At 48.0% G+C, this 21,504-nt stretch overlaps 1 protein-coding gene across 1 annotated transcript in view; it reads right to left on the minus strand.

Annotated features, from left to right (window-relative positions):
* Nucleotides 1-424: 424 nt before the first annotated feature.
* The window catches only part of LOC147350753 (liprin-alpha-1-like), a 56,128-nt gene continuing 35,048 nt past the window's right edge, over nt 425-21,504 (minus strand). The window contains exons 8-12 of the mRNA XM_086362326.1: nt 20,310-20,511; nt 17,863-17,942; nt 6,728-6,863; nt 3,825-4,048; nt 425-2,029 (exon numbers count right to left, since the gene is read on the minus strand). Coding sequence (XP_086218452.1) covers nt 1,666-2,029; nt 3,825-4,048; nt 6,728-6,863; nt 17,863-17,942; nt 20,310-20,511 — 1,006 coding nt within the window. The 3' untranslated portion in view covers nt 425-1,665. The remainder of the gene's footprint in view (nt 2,030-3,824; nt 4,049-6,727; nt 6,864-17,862; nt 17,943-20,309; nt 20,512-21,504) is intronic.

Below are 21,504 nucleotides of genomic sequence, written 5' to 3' on the forward strand. Positions count from 1 at the left end.
ATGTCTCTGCTTTTGAATACGCTATCTATGTTGGTCATAACTTTGCTTCCAAGGAGTAAGCGCCTTTTAATTTCATGGCTGCAGTCACCATCTGCAGTGATTTTGGAGCCCCCAAAAAATAAAGTCTGACACTGTTTCCCCATCTATTTCCTATGAAGTGATGGGACCAGATACCATGATCTTAGTTTTCTGAATGGTGAGCTTTAAGCCAACTTTTTCACTCTCCTCTTTCACTTTCATCAAGAGGCTTTCTAGTTCCTCTCACTTTCTGCCTTAAGGGTGATGTCATCTGCATATCTAAAAGTCCATTAATTCTACACTTAAGAGGATCATTTCTTCATGTAAGCACAATCTCATTTATGAATTACACATGATATGTAGTTTAGGATCCATCTACATATATTATGCTTATAACTGCGTGCTGCTGCTGCTAAGTCCCTTCAGTCGTGTCTGACTCTGTGCGACCCCATGGACTGCAGCCTACCAGGTTCCTCTGTCCATGGGATTTTCCAGGCAAGAGTACTGGAGTGGGTTGCCACTGCCTTCTCCTGTAACTGCACAGTGATACACCAATTCAACTTACTGCTATGGGGGAAAAACACCATTTAATGACACATGAAGACAAAGCACAAACCCGACTAAGGGGACACACGCTGTGGACCACAGAACGGCTATGACCAGAGCAAGTGAGGGGACGGGGGACGGGAGATGGATGGGTAAACTACAGCCTCGGGGGCTGAGGGGGATCTGGATTCATGATGACTAAGCAGACAACAGGATGAGAGAGGGAATCAAAACCAATGATGAAAGCAGACACACTGTCAGAGAACTCCAACAGCAAGGAAAACATACAGAACTGTTTTTTTCCAAATATTTGGAAAGAAATCAAGCATGAAACCACAGAGAAATCATCAAAGAATTTTAAATATCAACTAATTAGCCAATGATGCCAATTATAAAAACAGTGTCAAAAGACCACAAAATGGACTGGTTACCACTTCACAGGCCGCTAAAATGATTCACGGTTAATTTAATTATAAGCTGACTAACAATGCAGCTAACATGAAATGGGTGGTAACAGAAAAAAGAGACAATACAAGTCCAGTTACAAAGCAGAATGTTGTACATGTGATTTCATGGGGTAAACAGCAATACACTCACAACACCTAAGCTAAACACACAAGAAAGCTGGAACATGTGCTTTAGAGCCGCACACTCTGTCACCAAAAGCCCTAGGTCGTCATCCCAGTTTTAGACTCAGAAAACTGAGGCAGCCCAACGTCTTCCCTGGGGCCCTGGGGCCCTGGGCTTTTAACCTGGTTTCACACGCAGAGCTGGACTGAGCGCGTGGCCAGGTCCATCAGCAAGCAGACCAGTGTAGATTCTTGGTTTTGTTCCCACCGCATGCCCTGCACCCTGCAGCCAGGCATCCCCAATGGAGAATGTGCTGTACAGCTTTCCCATGCCATGAGAGCTGCCTATGGCTACTTTCAGGAAGCTGTCTGCTCCCTGAGAACAGAAACTTCCCTGCAGCTGCTGTGCCCAGCACAGGCCAGGCCCAACGTTACAGAGGCAGGCTCTGGCTGAGTTCATGATGACGTGCTAAGTTGGTGGTCCAAATATCAAGACTAATTTGTCACTGTGCCATTGTGCAATGATTAAAGACTAGGCGGTTTTAAAACTTTTAGACCTCTGAGCATAGCAAATGTACCTGATTTTCTTCTGGGTATAAAGAGAAAAAACAAAAAACAAACAAAAAACAGCATGCTGGGGGAGGGATGCAGCAGGGAGGAGGCAGACACATACCAGAGTCATGATGCCCAGCTGGTCTCCCTCCTGCGCCAGGCTGTGCCGCCTCGTTCTGGGCTTGGGCAGGGGTGGGCAGGAGCCAGCATGCGAGGACGTGGGAAGCAGGTTGAGGGAGCTCACTGATTTAAAACGACGGAGGCGGCCTAAGCTCCCCCTGCCCTCCCTGCTCTCAGTCTCCTCGGCCCGCTGCTCCGTGTTCTCCTTCTCTTCTTCGATCAACCTAAAATAGAATAAAATACGTCACCTGCCTTTGTCAGCAGAGGAACCTATCTGGACAATAAATTTGGGCTGGCATTCTGTGTCATGATTAGCAAATTCCAGAAACAGTTGCTCAATGAACATCTCAGCCAAAAGGTTCTACGTTTCCTCTTTTGAATATTCTCAAACTTAGAATAACTTAGCGTTGAGTCTTACAAACTGGCCCTGATCATTCACGCTTGATTTCACTTATTTACTCTAACATTCTGAAGGGGCCCTGGTGGCCACTCTCTTTCCTGTGAAGAGATTCCTCAAGTTGACAACCCTTACCTCCCCTGCTCTCAGGGCAGAGATGCACGTCAGTGCCTCAAGTCTTTTCCACTGGGAATCAGGAACTCTGTATAATCAAAACAGCAATTCACAAACAAGCTGCAGTTTCTAAACACAAGTCTCCAGACCAGATGAAGTGCTGAGTTGATCTTTTTTTTTTTTTTTTTTAAAGGTTGTATATATACAAACGCGTCACTTGATGAGGTTCTCCACCAGCTTTGTGTGAGTTCCTGGATTCATGTCAATGTGCTGCATTAACCTAGAATTCACAGTTTCTGCTCTTGTCCCCTAATGTGTGGTGGATGTTTTTATATAGCAGTTTAAATACATGATTATGCAAATAAAATGACTTTCAAATTAAAATACAAGATTCTTACAGGAAGTAAACTCTCCAGCTTCACTTCTACTCATACATCTGGAAAGTTTTTCACTGTTGATAACAAGTTGATGGACAGAATTGACCATTTACATCAAGTCAACTTGTCGCATAAGAAAAAATCACTTTTACCTGACAACTTGCTGTAAAAATAAAAATATTAATATATAACCGTTCCATACTTCCTGCAGGGATGTGGAAAGACCATCTTTCTGAGCTCGTCTGTGCTCAAACACGGCCCACAAAGCTGTCTGTCTTGGCGTCAAATGGGCAGGCGACACCACCTGCATTTGCTGGTTGTTCCATTCACCCCCTGCCTTTCCCCTGGAGCATCCCGCTCGGCCGACAGGAACGGGCACCTCGGCCTGGGCTGACGTGATGAGAACAGTCTGAGCAGCAGCTCTGCCTGGTCCTGTGCAGGGTCACCGGCCTGCGGCCACTCTGAACATGGACTCGGGACACGGGCATAGCTGTGCGGGTGTGGCACCAGGCAGGCCTCGGGGCCCCCAGCCACCTGGCTGCACCCAGACCCAAGGCCCCCTGCTCACCACGAGGCAGGCCTTTGGATTCTATCCTGTTTTGAAAATTGTTATAACTGCCAAGACGGTGTCTAAAGAAAACATCTTAAATATACTGATGAGATGAGAAAAACTCAAACACACGTCCTTGGACCACTGTCTTACAACAAGCCAATCTTCACACTGCATTAAGTTAAAAAGGAAAATGCAGATCTGAGTGGGAATTTGCCAAGCGCAAAACCCCAGCTTTCACCAGGTGGCTTTTCACCAGAACATGGGGGCCTCTGAGGGACACAGGAGGGTCCACGGGCCACAGGGGACACCGCCTCGGTACCTCACTCACCTTGTGGCTCAGAGCTGAGGGGGGACACCCCACAACGCCCCCCCCCCGCCCCCACAGAGTGCTGACACCACACCACGGACAGAATGCCCTGGCTGACCGAGCTCTGTAATCAAGGGCCATCTCAAAACTGAAAATTCTTGAAGCAGACCTGAGGTCAGGTTTCTTACTATGGAACACTCAGACGTCCCTAGGAGAAGACAGCTCCTCAGAGAAACCGAGTTTCTGGGGAGCTGAGTTCAGGATCACTCACCGGATCTCTTCGTTGATGGCGTCCAGCTGCTCCTGCATCATCACGGTCAGAGTCTTGGCATCAGCCTGCCTGCCGGGCGACAGCTGAGTGGCCGAGCTGAAGAGGGTGACCCTGTCGCCCTCGTCGTCAGACACGCCCTCGTCACTCTCAAATGCCTGGGCCACGTCGGCCAGCATGCTGGCTTTCTGCGTGCGCTCCCAGTCCTGCTCCTTCGGGGTCTGCACCTGGGCATGAGAGGACCACGTCTCATCAGCGACATTCAGGGCAGCTCAAGTCTATCAGGAACTGAACCCAATTTTACATGGAAGCCCTGACTCTGGATAAATGGACCATGCTCATGAGACACTGCCATCTCTTAAGCGAACAGGACTCAAGAAACAGGCACGGGGAGAATCCAGTTCCTAGATGGCCTGGTGACACTCAGGTCTCAGCGTGGACGGCAGGCAATCCTATGAGGTTATTCACAAGGGTGGGCTGATGGAGTCAGAGACAGAAACTGAAAATTACAAAAATACATCCATGCCTCCATCAGCCAGGCTGGAGGAAAATAAGAAAAAAGAACCCTTCAGCTCGGCAGCCGCTGGGTCCCTATCAGCGGTCATCACTGGTACCAGTTCACCAGAGTGTGCCGTCCTCGCAGGCTCCCAGTCCTCCGTTTCCCAGGCTGGTCTGAACACCCACAGAGAGGCGCAAGCAGGGGCAGCCAGGAGACGGGAGGGCCAGCCCCTCCGTGGCTCTCCTCTCGGGACACAGGCCCTCGGGCTGTTCTGGGGGATGGCTCCTCGCACTGCAAGGGTGGCTCTGTCATCAGAGACACATGGGATAGTGCCAGCGGGGCCCCGTGCCGCCCTCCCGCTCTCACACCTCACACCCTTCTCTCGGAAAACGTCCCCCCTGCCACACTGTCACCCAGGTCCTGCCTTCTTTCCCAGACAGGACCTCAAAGGAACTGAGGGGCAGCCTCGAGGTGCTGGCTTGCTGGCTCCCTGCCCCTGTGTCCAGTGCCCTAGCCTCCTGTCTTCATCACGACCCCGCCCCAGGGCTGGGCTACCCCATTCGCTGGCTCCGGGACCGCCTGCCATCATTCCTCCTCTGCTCCAGCGAACCAGCTGCCTATGGGTTCACCCCATCAGCCCGGTCGGCATGTCCTCTCCCTTCTCTTGCCTTCCAATTGCACAAGGGGAACCAGCAGATTCCTCCTCCAGGGCTCCCTGCAGCGCCCACTGCGGGTCTCTGAAAGCTCCTTGGGAGTGGCCTCTATGGTCCCCCTCCCTGCCAGGTCTCCACTTCTCTGCCAGCAGGCGGTGAGCCCCGCCCTGCAGGGCAATTCCCCGGGGGCTCGAGGAACCGGAGTTACCAAGCCCCTTCCTTTCCTTGCCCTCCCCCATGCCACCCCCAGCCCCCAGCATGTCTCTCCCTGGGCTCCAGGCCCTGCCCTCCCTGCAGTTATTCCTCAGTCCCTTGCACCCCTTCTCAACCTTGGAATGCAGGATGCCCCACAGCCCTACCCTTGCACCCCATCTCTCTCCACCGGCACCCGCCTGGTGACTTTACTGTGCTCGTGCCTTTAATGCCATCTGTATGCCCACGACCCGAAGTCCACCCTGACCTGAATGAGGTCTCTCCCGGATGCAGGCCAGAACACTCAGCTGTTCTCCTGACACGTCCCCGGGACACCCAATGGGCTCGTCCACCTCAACAGGGCTGAGGCCTGGCTCTTAGCTCCCCGCCCCGGCAGCCCTCCTCACCTCAGGAAACAGGCTCTGGCCTCAAGCTGCTCAGGCCTGAGCCCAGGCTCCTCCCTGATGTGGCCTACTCTCTCCCTTGTCCCCGCTGGTTGACATGACCCTTTTTCTATCTCCTAGTGGCTACTTCTCTTCCTGCCTCTGGGTCTCTGGTTCAAGGTCACCCTCCTGGTGTCACCTCACTGGCCACCCTGTTTACACACGATCATCCCCTCCTCCTTGGACAACTCAGGCACTCTGGTCTCCTTTCCCTGCTCATTACTGTTCAACAGGCTGCGCAGGTTTAAAAAGGGGTCCACAAATTCTTCCATCCTCCTCCCTTCAAGAAGCAGAAGGGGCAACTCCTGCTCAGCCCCTGAGCGAGGCAGGACTTCGCAGCTCACTCTCGCAAACAGAAGTGAAGGTGTGCGGCCTTGAGACCAGGGCGTGAAAGGCCCCGGGCTAAACCCCGCACTCTCGCTCTCAGAGGGTGTTCTGAGGAGCGCCAGGCCATGGGAAAGCCACACGGCAGGGACCTCGGCCTGTCCCCAGCAGCCAGGTGAGTCTGAAAGCCTGCCATCCAGCCCTGGGGGGCCTTCCCTTGCCCTCAGGAGGCCCTGAACCAGGCCCGCCTGCTAGAATGCACAGGCACTGGGGACTGTGAGCTGCTCCCTGGGAAGTCACTAAGCTTTGCAATGATTCGTTACATAGCAGTGGATAAAGGACACACACGGTTTTTAATTCACTGCTGGAGTCCTACTTCTGACCATGTCTGGCCCAAACTAACTGCTCACTGAATGTGGAAGCTCAAAACACAGACATGTATGAACAAATACATGGCATGAATGAGGCGAAAAGATAAAGGCACTTAAACTCCCAATGAGAATTCTTCTCACTATAAGCTGATGGATATGTGTATCCATTTACTCGTAGGACGATTTCAAAACTGTGCTAATTAGTACCATGCTGGGCCTCACAGTAGGCCACAAATAATCAAAATTGGTTAAGGAAAAAAAGCATGCCTTCAAAGTAAACTCTTAGCCAGAAAAAGGAAAATGGGGAGACGTAAAGCAATCTATCAGCGCTTTGTTCCAAACCCACCTCAGGACCACAGTGTGAGGGGGCAGGTTCCTCACAAGGTGCCCACCAGGGATGGGAAGGGGGCGGTGGGGTCCTTGCCTCGGATGGCTCATCGTGCAGCGCTGCCAGCCGGCCTTTCTGGGGGCACCGCAGCACCGCCCCGTTGCCCAAGGAATCTGCCGGCCGGTCCGCCACAGGGAACCTGAGGTCCGGGGCGCTGCCCAAGTGGGGTCGGCTGAAACACACGGGGAAGAAGAGTGCTGTTAGAAGAAAAGAGAGCTCACTCTGTCAGACGAGCCAGAGCCTGTCCATTTGGAAGATCGGCAATTTCACAGCAAAAGGGCCCCCGGGAGGGCACTGCCCTCCTGGCTCCAATAGCAACAGGCCGCCCGCTGCTCTGCAGACACTCAGGGCTCATCCCCAGCAGCTGGAAAACTCCTGTATGTGGGGAAGGCAGTGCTGCCGCGAGGGTGTGGAGCTGACTAGGACAGGATCGGCTGTCTGGGGTTGGGGCGTCCAGGGTCCCCCTGGAGCCCGCTCTCAGGTCCCAGGGCAGGGTGTGCACCTGCTCTGCTTTCCCCTTGGCACCCCACCTCCCCTTTGGCCCACGCCTGCTCTGACCTCCCTCTCTCACGGGAAGTTTGTGGATCACAATCGCTGGTCTGCCTGGAACACTGTCTGCACCGCTCTCAGTGTTTTTAAAGGCGCCTCAGACAACCCGCAGCAGAAAAGCCTTGGACCCACAGCTCGGAGCTGAGCACCACTGGTGTCTCCCATTAAAGCAGAGGTGAGCGTGTCACCAGAGTCTGGGCTGAACAAGGCCCAGCACAGATGCTCAGGCCCTGAGCACTAAGGCCTGGGCCTGCAGGTGCCAGGAGCTCACTCAGCAGGGGCCTGCTGGGAGGCAGGGCAGCCCCGCCTTGACTGTGAGCAGCCTGCACTGCAGGACCGCCCGGGTTCTGCTCAGTCTTGTCTCTGGGACGAAGGTGGTGCCTCCATGTGCAGGATTCCCTAAACCCAGGAGACAGGGCCTTCCTCCGAGGACAGGACACCCCATACGTCTGCAGAGTGGCCAGGGCCAACCACCAGCTCAGCCTGCTCGGGGTCACAGGCTGCTCTGCTCGACGGTTTTGTGAACACTGTGCTGCACAGGAGATGGAAGTCTGGAATCTCCAGGAGCCACACCTGTCTTCCCTCCCATCTCCCCTCCCTCCTGACAGAAGTGTTCCCTTCTCTGCTCCACTTCCACCCAAGGGCCTCGGGCTAGAGCACACTTGGGAACTGAGTGGGGGGTACGACACAGTCCTGCTGTGGACTGGGGACCCTCGAGGGTCCTCTGAGGGCCACAGAGGCCTCCGGGTTGGGTCGACCCCCAACCATCACCTCCCAGTCCCCTTGCGGGGTGCAGCCTCCATCTCTCTCCCCCTCCTCACCCGAAGCTCTTTCCTCCGGGAGAAGGTCTCAGAGACAGGTTGACCTGCGGGGAGCGAGCCCCACCCCTGGCAAAGGTCATGAGGTAGGAGGCTTGGCATATGCAAAGGCGGGATCCAGCCTCAGGAGTCTCCCTGGAAATTCTCGAGCAATCTACCCCCAAAACCAGAGTCTGCCTACTTTCTGCTTTGTGCTTTCACCTACACCTCTGACTTTACGGGGGGCTGTCCCCCACTACCTCTCTGAAAAAAGAGTTAGCTTACAGCTCCAGTTAATAATTCCTGGGTGTGACAGTGTTTCAACCTACAAACTCCTTTGGAAATCCTCTAGCCTGCCTGAATAGGTTTTTCCGGCCACATGTGATTGTTCAGAGCCTCCCAACTGTGAGAGGCAGGAGATGTTCTAAACTGTCTAAACACAGATTCTTTTGAGTAGTTAAAAGATTGATTAGAAATTGTATTGGTGAAGGGATTTTCACTTGTTGGGCCAATGTTTGCTGCTAAGTTTCCATATCCCTTACCTGCTGTGTCCCTGGCAGTGTATTGATTAATATAATTGGTGTAAGTAGTAGCTTTAATGTTTGTAACCTGGGACCCTTGAGTTAATTCTTTTTCTTGTTATAGCCCACCACACCTTTGCTCTGTAGGAATGCAACTTTATCTAATGCTTTTGGAGGGTGGCTCCTGACCAATCACCTTTAGAGAAAAATAAGTTTTCTGAAGAGAAGGTCTTAAAGTGTTAACAGGCCTCTGGGCCAGAAGATGATGCAAATCACCTAAGCTTTTGCATATGATAAGTTTGCAGGAAGAAAGCCTGGCTTGCTGCAAGACTCTACCCCTTCCCTCATTATCCTCTATGCATAACTTAAGGTATAAAAACTACTTTGAAAAATAAAGTGCGGGCCTTGTTCACCGAAACTTGGTCTCACCATGTCGTTCTTTCTCTTACCTTCTGGCTGAATTATTCAGCCTCTTTTCTCCACTGAATTTCCTCACTGAGCTATCCTTATTTCAGCCTCTTTTCTCCACTGAATTTCTTCACTGAGCTATCCTCATTCTATTACTCTTTATATCCTTAATTAACGTTTAATTAAGCAGTTGTTTCCTGATCCTCTCCCCGCTTCGAATACCCTGGATCAGCTGGGGCTGGTCCCCGGCAAGTGGTGCCCGAACAGGCTGATTCGAAGGTAGCTACCTCAGAAAAAGTGTTGAGAAAGTGTTGAATTGAAAAAGTGTTGAGAAAGTGTTCAATTTACGGGACGGATAGGCCCCCACCCAGGGTGCCGCGGACCCCCCTGTAGGACAGACAGGGCGAGTACTGGTGGGAAGTGTTAAAGGGTTTGAGAGAAAACCCGGTTTTTATTGAAAGTGTCAAAGGGGTTTGAGAGAAAACCCGGTTTCTAGAGTTAAAAGGCCAAAGAAAAGCCTGATCTTCTAAAAGCTAAAAGCTTTATCTTCTATTATACTTAATTTTCTGACATGGGTAACACTGAAACTAAGAATGGCAACTCTTTATACAAGTAATCTTGAAACTGTTAAAGAGGTTACTGTTCATTTAGATACTTGGGTGAAGGTAAAAAACAACTAAAAATTTATCCTATAAATATGATTAAAAATGTTCTGGACCCTCATCATGAGGCTGTGGGATAGCCTATGGGAGAGGCTATAGCGGTGGATGGTAGTGGGTCTCCACCTTCTGCGCAGATCATATTTTCTGCCATTGACGAAGAAAAGGAGGGAGACTGTGCTCTACCTCCGGAGGAAGGAGAGGGCTTACAGGACGCTGCGGCCGGGCGCCCTGGAGAGCCCCCTCCCCCTCTACACAAACCTTTAAAAATTTATCCAACAATTTCTGATTTAAGGCGACTACTCCACCTCCGCTTGCACCTCCCAGGGCCTAAAAATTCCCCAGTTTACATCCAAAGTCTCCCAGAGCATTGCATAAGGCTGAAAAAGATAAAAAAGATTTCTTTTAAACAAAGGAGCTTTAAAAAAAAAATACACAATATACAGAGCCTGCTCCTTGCAGAAAACCCCCTCAGGGGGGCCTCACCCAAGCAAAAAAAAAAAAAAGAAAAAGAAAAAGAAAAAAGAAAAAAAAAAGTAAAAAAAAAAAGAAAATAGAGAAAGATCTAAAGATAGAGAAAAAGCTAAAGAGTGAAAAGGAGAGAGGAACAGAGAAGGAAGGAATCAGGGAATGCAGCAAGATTGAGAAAGGAAGAAAGGAAGTTAGAAAAAGAGATACAGAGAGAAAGAGAGGGAGGAGGGAAGAAAAAGAGAGAAAGAGGGTAAAGGGAAAGAAACGAAGGAAAGAGAAGGGTAGTGAAAAATGAAGGGGGAGAAAAAAGTGAGAAAAGCAGGAAGAGAGGAAGAGAGAGACTGTAAGAGACGCTGTGACCAGGTGCCCTGGCGAGCTCCCTCCCCCTCTGCGCAAACCTTTAAAAAACAAACAAACAAAAAAAACTTATCCACCACTTTCTGATTTAAGGCCATTGCTGCCGCCTCTGTTTGCGCCTTCCAGGGCCCAAGAGTTCCCCACTTTGCCCCCAAAGCCTCTCAAAGTGTTGCCTAAGACTGAGGAAGATAAAAAGTTTTTTGAACAGTGGAGATTTTAAAACAGACTGCGTGCACAATATGCAGTGCTCCTTGGAGAACAATATTAACCCCTGATATGCCGGTTGCTCTGATTCCAATGGGAGTGGCTGGCCCCCTGCCTGAGGGCATTGTAGGACTTGTGCTAGGGTGTAGCTCGCTTTCTTTTCAAGGAATTTGGGTGGTGTATGGTGTAGTAGATTCTGATTATATTGAGAAATTACAGTTTTGATCTCACTGCCTACCAAAACTGTGCAAATTAATAAATGTCTAAGAGTAAACACAGCTTTTGCTTTTACCTTACTATCAGACAAGAAAAACCTTGACTTCTCAAGCTAAGAGCCACAGAGCATTTAGATTTAGTTATCTAGCTTTTGGGGTGCAGGAAATTACAGCTCCAAGGCCTTTAAAAGATCTTTTAATTCAAGAAAATAAAATGTCAGGGCTATTAGACACAGGAACAGACGTCTCTTAACATTGCTGGGAAAGACTGACCCAACTCCTGGCCAACACATACTACTGAAAATGAGATTAGAAAAAGTGGTATGCGGGGTGGGAATGCTGTAGAGAAAAGGGTGAGGGAGAGTTTAAAACCTTGAAGAGTAGTGAGTTCCCCGTTGCTGGAAGTATTCAAGCAAAGATTAGATGGTTGCTTGTCATCTAAAAGGCTATAAACCAGATTTAGATTACAAAACGATAACTGGAGAAGCTTATAAACATGTTGTGCAACACCTCTTTACTTGCTTCTCATATTTAGGTCTGCCAAAAGTTTTAAAAACTGATAATGCCCCTTTGAAGCTGCGGAGAGATTGTTTACTAACTTTAAATGATTTCCAAAAATTATTAGGGGACATTAATTGGATACGCCCTCATTTAAAACTGACCACTGCAGATTTAAAGCCTTTGTTTAATTGCTTAAAAAGCGACCCTAATTCCAGTTCTAAGTTGACTAATGAGACAGAGTTGGCTCTTGTTAAAGTAGATGAGACTTTAAATGATCAGTTAATTAGGATTAATATTACCAAAAGATGAAATTAAATTATTCTTGCCATAAAACACACCTACAGGGTGATTGTGACAAAAAGGCCTATTGGTTCCACCTACCGGTGACCCCAAGAAATACAGTTTTATCTTATCCCCGCTTGGTGGCACAATTAATTATAAAAGGAGGAAAAAAAGAGTGTGGAACTTTTTAGAAAAGAAGTAGCAAATATAGTAATTTCACTCAATAAGGATCAACTGCAAGTCTTTTACAAAGTAGTGATGATTGGCAAGTTGCCCTGATAGATTTCAGGGGTCAAATTTTGTTTCATTTGCCCTCAAGCCCCCACAGTAGTTAAAAGTTCAAAAATGTTAGATTGGCAGTTTGAGGATACCTGTGGAACTTTCCAACCATATGTAGTTCCTAAGCTCCCCTTTACCCTATGGGGGAGGGACGTGCTGTCTCAAATAGGAGATACTCAGAGAAGGGTTTTCTCAATTTCTTAGTTATCAACAGGTGGTACAATTAACAATACTTTATATATTGTTATAAATACGTAATATAAATATATTTGCCTAACTACAGTTTGCCTAATTAGGTATGGGTATAAATAAAACATAATAAAGGTATGCCTAATTCTATTTAATAGATCTATACTTACTTAATTTGTATACAAATCAATATATGTATTATATATATACTGTGTAATTAAATGTATATTGCAGTAATATAATGTGTGTGGCTGATATTAATTGGTATGGATTGATGTGCTGTGATGATATATGTTCTGTATACTGTATAATTATATATGTGTGACATGTATTATTACAGTACATTGGTTTGTGTTGGTTGCTATTAGCTGTGTATGTGTTGTATTGCTGTAATATATATTAATTAACATTAATTATAAATATTAATTCAAGTATATTATGTCAATAAGTCTATACTTGTTGCCATATATAAATACACTTTGCATTTAGGTATATCTGTATATCAAAATGAGATAAGGAGGTTATACATGTATTATTTAAATTTATAGAGACCTAAACTAAACATTAGACCTAAATTAACATATCTCTAAATTTCTATTGTTAAAATGTACATTTTAAAAATTAAATTGACAACTGCTTGATAATTCCTTTGCCATAAAACCCCCATAGGTGTAATTGGGGTGGCCAGACAAAAAATTGGTTTTATAGCAAAACGGCCCCCTAGAGTGGGTCCATCTTTCCGCTCAAACTAAAAAAGTAGTGGCTTCTTATCCAGGATTGATAGCTACTTTGATATTAAAGGAAAAAAGTGGAGCATTGAATTATTTGGTAAAGAGCCATCAGAAATTGTAATTCCATATAATAAGGAACAACTTGATGCTCTTCTAATGTTTGAAAATTGGCAGATTGCTATAGGAAACTATTTTGGTCAAAATTTTTGCATCATTTACCTTCACATGTTTTGCTAAATTTTATATCCAGACATCCAGTTATTTTTCCTGTCAGATGTAAACAATCTCCTATTCCAAATGCTCAGATAGTTTTTACTGATGGGTCAGCAAACGGTAAAGCCTCCATAGTTACTAAAAATCACCAAAAGGTTTTAGAAACACAGGAAACTTCAGCTCAAAGCGCTGAAATAACAACAGTCATAGAGGCTTTTCCTATGTTTGCAGATGAGGAATTTAACCTTTATTCTGATTCTCAGTATATTGTCAGGTTGTTTCCACATATTAAAACTGAGGTTTTGTCTGAAAATAAAACTACCATATTTCATTTGTTAACTAAATTACAAAAACAAATTAAAAAAAAAATAAAATATTTTTCATTGGACACATTTGGGCTCATTCCAGATTGCCCGGCCCTTAAAATGCCTTTAATGATTTGGCTAACTTGTTAACCAGAAATACAGTGGCTACTGTGATTGAGGAGGCCAGAGCCTCTCACTCACTTCATCATCAATATGCTACTGCTTTAAGATATCAATTCCAAATTCCCAGAGAGACTGCTCGAGAGATTGTGCATTCTTGCCTACACTGCCCCACTGTTTATAATAGTCTACCTATGGGAGTTAATCCTCGCAGTCTCAAACCTAATGTACTCTGGCAAATGGATGTAACTCATGTCTCTTCATTTGGAAAACTGTCCTTTGTTCATGTAACTGTAGATACCTTTTCTCATTTTATTATTGCAACTGCTCGTACCGGAGAGGCAGTTAAAGATGTAATACAACATCTCTTTACTTGTTTTTCATATTTGGGCCTACCAAAAGCCTTGAAAACTGACAATGCTCCTGCTTATACTTCTAAGTCTTTTCAGGAATTTTGTATAAAGTTTCAAATTAAACATAATACAGGCATCCCTTATAATCCCCAGGGACAAGCCATTGTGGAAAGAGCACATCAAACATTAAAAATCCAAATTCAAAAACTAAAAGAAGGGGAGTTTAAGTATAGCTGTCCCCATCAAATCTTGCAACATGCTCTTTTCGTAATAAATATTTGCTCTTTTTGTAATAAATATTCTAAATACTGATCTGGCTGGAACTACTGCAATGCTTCGTCATTGATGCCTGGAGCAATTAAATGGAAAACCATTAGTCAAATGGAAGGACCTCCTCTCAGGACAATGGAAGGGTCCTGACCCATTATTAACTAGCGGTCGAGGATGTGCTTGTATTTTTCCACAGGATGCAGATTCTCCAATTTAGATCCAGGACAGGTTGATTCGCCATGTTGCAGACCCCCAGACATCCAGTTCCCCCATAGCTTCGATCACAAAAGAGGAGCCCGCCGGAAGGGGAGGCAAGATAAACATCGAGATCCCGGCGGGACCAACGGGGCTGCTGCAGTGCGAACTCCAACCAGAAAATAATTCTACTTATTCTGTTTTGGCTTGTCTACCCTCTCCTTATGTTTTTCTCTTTACCAACGATTCTGGAAAACTTAATGTACATGTGACTTTCACTGGTGGACCCAATGTAGTGACTTGTGAACAATGCGTGCTCTCATCTTGTTTAAACCCTCAGTATAATGTTTGCTCCTTTGTAGTGTTACAACGTCCACCTTATCTTATGATGTAACCACTTATTCATATAACTATAGTCTTGCTGTGTTAAAACAACTACAAGATTTAATGTGATCATGACGATTTGTGGGTACTTATTTTAGGAATAGCAGCTTTAATAGCAGCAATTACTTCTGTTACTGTGGCAGCAATATCATTGACTCAACAAGTGCATACTGCCCAATATGTTGATGCTATGTCTAAAAATGTCTCTTTAAGTCTAGCAACACAGGAAGTTATAGACAGAAAATTGGAGATGAGAGTAGATGCCTTAGAAGAGGCAATAATGCATACTGGGACTGAGTTACAGGCTTTAAAAGTGAAAATGGCTCTGTCTTGCCACGCTGATTACTGGTGGATATGCGTGACATCTTTAAAGGTAAACGAGACAGATTATGAATGGGAAAAAATCAAAAAACATATCTCAGGTGTTTGCAACAGCTCTGACACTGGCCTGGACTTAGGGAAATTTCATAATCAAATACAGACCCTGGAACACTGTCGACTGGATTTTACCACCACTGGAGCAGCTAATGACTTATTTCACACCTTCTCTAACTTTACTGGAAAAAACATTCTGTCTAATATCTTTAGTTCTAATTTTGCTTCTCATAATCATTCTTCCTTGTATTGTCAGGATTCTTCGGCAGAACATTCAAAAGCTTGCGACTGAGCTGCCTCTGGCTGTTTTAAGAAATAAAAAAGGGGGAGATGCGGGGAGCGACCTCCGCCCCTGGCAAAGGTCATGAGGAAGGAGGCTTGGCATACGCAAAGGCGGGGATCAAGCCTCAGGAGTCTCCCTGGAAATTCTCGAGCAATCTACCCCCAAAACCAGAGTCTGCCTACTTTCTGCTTTGTGCTTTCACCTACACCTCTGACTTTACGGGGGGCTGTCCCCCACTACCTCTCTGAAAAAAGAGTTAGCTTACAGCTCCAGTTAATAATTCCTGGGTGTGACAGTGTTTCAACCTACAAACTCCTTTGGAAATCCTCTAGCCTGCCTGAATAGGTTTTTCCGGCCACATGTGATTGTTCAGAGCCTCCCAACTGTGAGAGGCAGGAGATGTTCTAAACTGTCTAAACACAGATTCTTTTGAGTAGTTAAAAGATTGATTAGAAATTGTATTGGTGAAGGGATTTTCACTTGTTGGGCCAATGTTTGCTGCTAAGTTTCCATATCCCTTACCTGCTGTGTCCCTGGCAGTGTATTGATTAATATAATTGGTGTAAGTAGTAGCTTTAATGTTTGTAACCTGGGACCCTTGAGTTAATTCTTTTTCTTGTTATAGCCCACCACACCTTTGCTCTGTAGGAATGCAACTTTATCTAATGCTTTTGGAGGGTGGCTCCTGACCAATCACCTTTAGAGAAAAATAAGTTTTCTGAAGAGAAGGTCTTAAAGTGTTAACAGGCCTCTGGGCCAGAAGATGATGCAAATCACCTAAGCTTTTGCATATGATAAGTTTGCAGGAAGAAAGCCTGGCTTGCTGCAAGACTCTACCCCTTCCCTCATTATCCTCTATGCATAACTTAAGGTATAAAAACTACTTTGAAAAATAAAGTGCGGGCCTTGTTCACCGAAACTTGGTCTCACCATGTCGTTCTTTCTCTTACCTTCTGGCTGAATTATTCAGCCTCTTTTCTCCACTGAATTTCCTCACTGAGCTATCCCTATTTCAGCCTTTTTTCTCCACTGAATTTCTTCACTGAGCTATCCTCATTCTATTACTCTTTATATCCTTAATTAACATTTAATTAAGCAGTTGTTTCCTGATCCTCGCCGACGCCGTCCCCGCTTCGAATACCCTGGATCAGCTGGGGCTGGTCCCCGGCAGTGACCAATTCCTCTGGGAGGTCCCACCAAATACGCCGTGCCTGCCCTGCCTGTGAGCCAGTTTTCAGTCCCCACTCCCTCCCTCCTGAGGCAGCACAGTGCCCCCCACCCAGCCCACACTGCCCACAAGCCCCACTCTGAGGCCCCACCTGTGCTGCTAAGTCACTGCTGTGACCCCCTCCAGAGCTGCCTCCTGGAGACACCCCTCCCTCGCACTGGCCGCTGTGGCCCACTGTCTTCAGAGCACAGCGGCTCCTCCTGCCCCGCGGCTGCTTCCTCTTCTCGTCTCTCACTCTCAATGACACACGGGACTGGTGACCAGGCCCCAGGCTTCTCCATCTGAAGCCCCCAATTGTGTCAGGCCTCGGTTCCTGGCACCAGGTCCCTCCTCGTTACCCAAAAACCCCCAAGAGGAGGAGGCCATGTCCACCTCCTCTTCCTCCACTGTCTACGCAGTCCTCCTCACACTCACCTCGTCCACCCTGGGAGCAGGGGTTCCCCACCTCTGACAGCCCCAGCCCCTCACCCTGGAGGAGCTCTGCCACCAAGTCCGGCCACGTCCCCTCCTGTTCTGTAGGGCACGTGCTCTCCTTGAACTCCACCCACCATGGTTTCAGACACAGGACCAGTTTCTGGCTCTGCCTTTGTCTCAAATGACATCTCCTTTTCTCTAGAAGAAGGCTGGGTGGGGGCTCTGGACTGCGAGGATCCCCTAAGCACACAAACACAGAAATATGCGTATGGGCTCCAAACTGTCTCCTAAGTCAGGATTCAAGCAGTAGTCCATTTCCTACAGGTGAATGAATGTCACCAGTAAGCACTTAATAACCTTTGCTAAAGTTTCTCTCTCACTTGTGACCATTTTCCGTGAAGAAGCCAAAGAAACATTTAAATACTTAATAAGAATTACCGCCCCTATAACAACGAGGAAGAAAAAATCAGGATGCTCAGTAATCTGCTCGCCTCATTCACAAGCCAGGTGATTCCTCCCACCGCAGTCAAAAGACTACAGGTCATTAACCTTCTGTGACTCTTCAGAAACGTCAGTGTCACAGTCTGTCAGGCCCCTCAGATGAATACGCCCAAATACCAACTGGTCGGCCCCCTACTTCCAAACCTCTGCCTGTGGTTTTGAGTGTTGTCAATCCTGTGACGACCACTCCGTGGTACCAAGTTTGACCCTAAGGAACGATGCTTGTCTCTTCCCTCTCGCTGGCCACGAAGCTACAGGCTCCTTGAGGTGCGACCATGAGCAACACCCAGTCATACTGTCCACACACCAGACAGGCCCTTGTCACACTCGACAGCACTGAGGGGAGCTGCCCGGGGGAGCAGCCTACCTGTGGTGGAAGGGAGCCCCTCGCAGTCTCGTCTGGTCCACTTCGGCTCTCAGGGTTTCCAGGTTTAGAATCAGCTGGTCCTACGAAACAGCAAATGACACAGCCTGCACCGCTTGCTTTTTGGATGTAAAGTGACTTGCACCAAAATGTGCAGAACAGGTTACATCAGTAGGTATCAACTCCCAACATTGTAATTCTGAGAAAATGTTCTCTAAGAGTCCCTAGCAAATAGAAACACTCAGAACAATATTAACCCTTATAAACCATAATGAAAAGGAAGTTCCATCTCAGGTGTAGAAAAGGTTTCTCTGGAGGAAACATGGCAAGCCATTAACAACGATGAAGTCTGTAGAGAGAAGCTAGACTTCAGGCGGGGGTTTCGGGTCAGGGGGACATGACTCACTCTATTGCCCTCCCTCCTCTCACTGCTTTAAACTGTCTCCATGGAGCTCACCTGCATTCCTCACATTCATTCCTCTACAGCCCACTTCACTTGCTCATGGGGTAAAACAAGTCAAACGGGCCAAGTTTGTGAGTCACTCAACTCAACCTGGAAGCTCTGTGCTGTCGGCCACGGCAGTCACTCGCCTCGTGCAGCCCATGAGCACGTGAGACAGGCTGGTGCAAAGCCCGATGTGGAAATCACACTGAGGATTTCAAGACTCGTGGTGAAAGAAGGACGTCGAGTAGCCCGTTGGTTTTTAGGAAATTTTAGATTGTGTAGGTGGCTCGTATTATCTTTCTGACGCACAGCACAGTCCACGTGAATGGCTCACGCTTTGTCTGAGCTTTTGGGTGATCCCTGAAAGGACTACTCAGAATTCTGAACCACACACAACAGCCACACACTCTAAATCCATCTATAATGCAAACACATTCAGTGTTCAAAACCAGAAGTGCTATAGGTGATATAGCAGTGGATTAGCCATAAGGAAAATGGAACTCGACTTCTGCTAAGCATCTGCTCAAACTCATGTCCACTGAGTTGGTGATGCCATCCAACCATCTCATCCTCTGTCATCCACTCTCTTCCTGACTTCAATCTTTCCCAGCATCAGGGTCTTTTCCAATATGAAAATTCATATTAAAAAACTGGAAATAATTACCTCAAGCAATTTTTAAATGCAATAACAAAGTTGCCAAGTCTGTGTTTTATAAGATGAGCATCAATTTCAAGGTTTAAAAAGCTGTTTTAGGACCTACTGTATTAAAAAAAATGGAGAGAAGACAAAAGAATGATCTATTTGAGATTGGCTCTGTATGAGAAATTGCTGAGAATAATTGACGGGACGGGTCATGGGTATTTATTATACTACTCCATCCACTTTTGTGCATGTTTGCAATTCTCTATCGTAATACATTTAAAAAGTTTATTTTCTGTTAAAGCAGAGTCTTCTCCAGCAACACAATTCGAAAGCATCAATTCTTCAGTGCTCAGCCTTCTTTATGGTCCAACTCTCACACCCATATGTTATTACCGGAAAAACCATAGTTTTTGAGTATATGGTTTGTCATATATGGTTTGAGTATATGGTTTGTCGGCAAAGTGATGTCTCTTACTTTTCAATATGCTGTCTATGTTTGTCGTAGCTTTCCAAGGAGCAAGCATTTTTTAATCTCATGGCTGCAGTCACCGTCTGCAGTGATTTTTGAGCCCAAGGAAACAAAACCTGTCACAGCTTCCACAATAAGGCGTCGGCATTCAAAGATTTTTAAAGCAAAACAAAAGTTGACTTTGAATTGGCTTAGTCTAGTCATAAACAGCATCCCGATCTCAACAGCCTCTGAGCAGCAGTTATGAAAGTAAGAAGTGCACACCTGATCGGCAGATATTGAGCTCTCTGCCTAAGCGGGGAGGGCGCCTCACCGCGGGTCTCATGATGGGAGTCAGAAGCACAGCTCCCTGGAAGTTCGCCTGTGAGGCTCTGCAGTCCAGGCCCAAGAACACAGGTATGGTGGGGACAGTACTGACACGTGAGGCTGGACCCGGGATCCCCACTCCATTTCCTGGATGGTCTGTATTGCCGTGTGGCCAGCCTTTCCAGGAAACCTCTCTCAGGACTCGGTGATGTGAGCCTCCACCATCACCCTTTCCTGACGCGCCTTCTGTTGCAGGGCAACTGCGGTTCTCCTGTCTAGAGGCAGCCATCCTACACACACACCGTTTCTGGACCAGCGGTTTGGCATGTGGGACTCCAGCGCCACGTCCGAGGCAAGCAGGCTCCACACCTGGGTGCCATGCCTTCAGTTTCATGGGCCCCAGGCTGGCACCCCTAGGTTTGTCTGAGGGGCAGTTGGGAGGTCCACCTGTATCCCAAGCAGCTCCCCGGACTGGCTGGTCAGAGCAACAAGCAGCCTCTTTGAATGTGGGGAAGACCTGGCTCCTACTCACTGCCTATGGGCGACCACCTCTGGCCCTGCTCCCAAGGAGGTGGGTGCCCGGATCAGCAGATGGGGCCACACAGGCACACACTTGATGCCAGAGACGGGACTGGTGGAGAAAGGCAGTGCTGGCCCCCGCCCAAGCCACGTCTACTGCCCAGACACCGCCTCCCTGTCAGCACAAGCACCCGCTGCAGCTCCTTGTTCTTTGCCTCCAGTTGGGCCTCCATCTGGCGCAGCCTATCCTCGATGCTGCTGTGTCTCTCTCTCCTGCCTGTCGGCCAAGAACAGCGTCAGCTCCGCTCACAACAACCCTGTCCTGACAGCACGCGGGCTGTGATCGCAGGGGCGGCAAGCGGGCCATGCTCTGTGCGAACCACGGGCCCTGGGTTCGCCAGGAGCACTCCCGCATGCCTGCTCACACAGCCTGCGCGGCTTCGTGTGTGACACATGGCTCACGGAGGATGCTGGTGACCAGCTCGTGAGAGGAGACGTGCTCCCCGTGCCCCAGGCCCCACACCCACGGCCGCTGCGCTCCCTCCTCGGACTGCCTGTGGCGAGCCCGCGTGAGCAGCAGACAGCGGCAAACGCGAGGCACCCGTTCTACCTTCCTAAGCTGGGAAGGAAGTTCGAACCGTTTAGCCTCCTGAGCGGTGGAGCTTCCGGAAGACAAAAGGTCGGACTACAAGGCCGACTGGGGATGGACAGCAGAGATGCCAGGGGAGAGGAGAAACCAAGCCTGGAGAGGAAGATCACAGGTAGAAGGGTGCCCCCTGGCGGCTGTTAGTGACCCTGCTCTGGGAGGGTCTGTGAGCACCGGACACCGGCGGCCTCCCGCGACGTGATGGCCCCTCGGGCACTCACTGAGCTCCTGGCAAGGCTTCCGACAGCCGCGTCAGCACAGACCCGGCCCGACTCTCTATGTTCAGCCAGTGCACACCGGCAGCGCAGGGCAACACCTTTCCCATCAGAAGGACAGGGTGGGCTGGCTGGCTGGCAATGGGGTCGGTGCCCCCAGCAGCGCCACATCCCAAGGACATGGCCTCTCACCCGCGGGCTCCTGGGGATGGCGAGTGGGGAGTGGGGCCTCGGGTCTGCACGTGCCCTGCTGGGACTTCTTTAACAAGTGTATGGATAAAACTTAAAACTGTGTTCATTACAGAGCTATTTTGGCCATCTCTTAAACGAGAATGGGATTTTTCTAGGTCTCTATCCTGCTAGGCTTTGAGTGGCTGACTGAACTCTGAGCAGCAGTGACTC

The sequence above is a fragment of the Bos grunniens genome, chromosome 20 (genome assembly GCF_055505025.1).
Source record: "Bos grunniens cultivar Pamir isolate PY7600 chromosome 20, Bosgru_T2T1.0, whole genome shotgun sequence".
Classification (NCBI taxonomy): domain Eukaryota; kingdom Metazoa; phylum Chordata; class Mammalia; order Artiodactyla; family Bovidae; genus Bos; species Bos grunniens.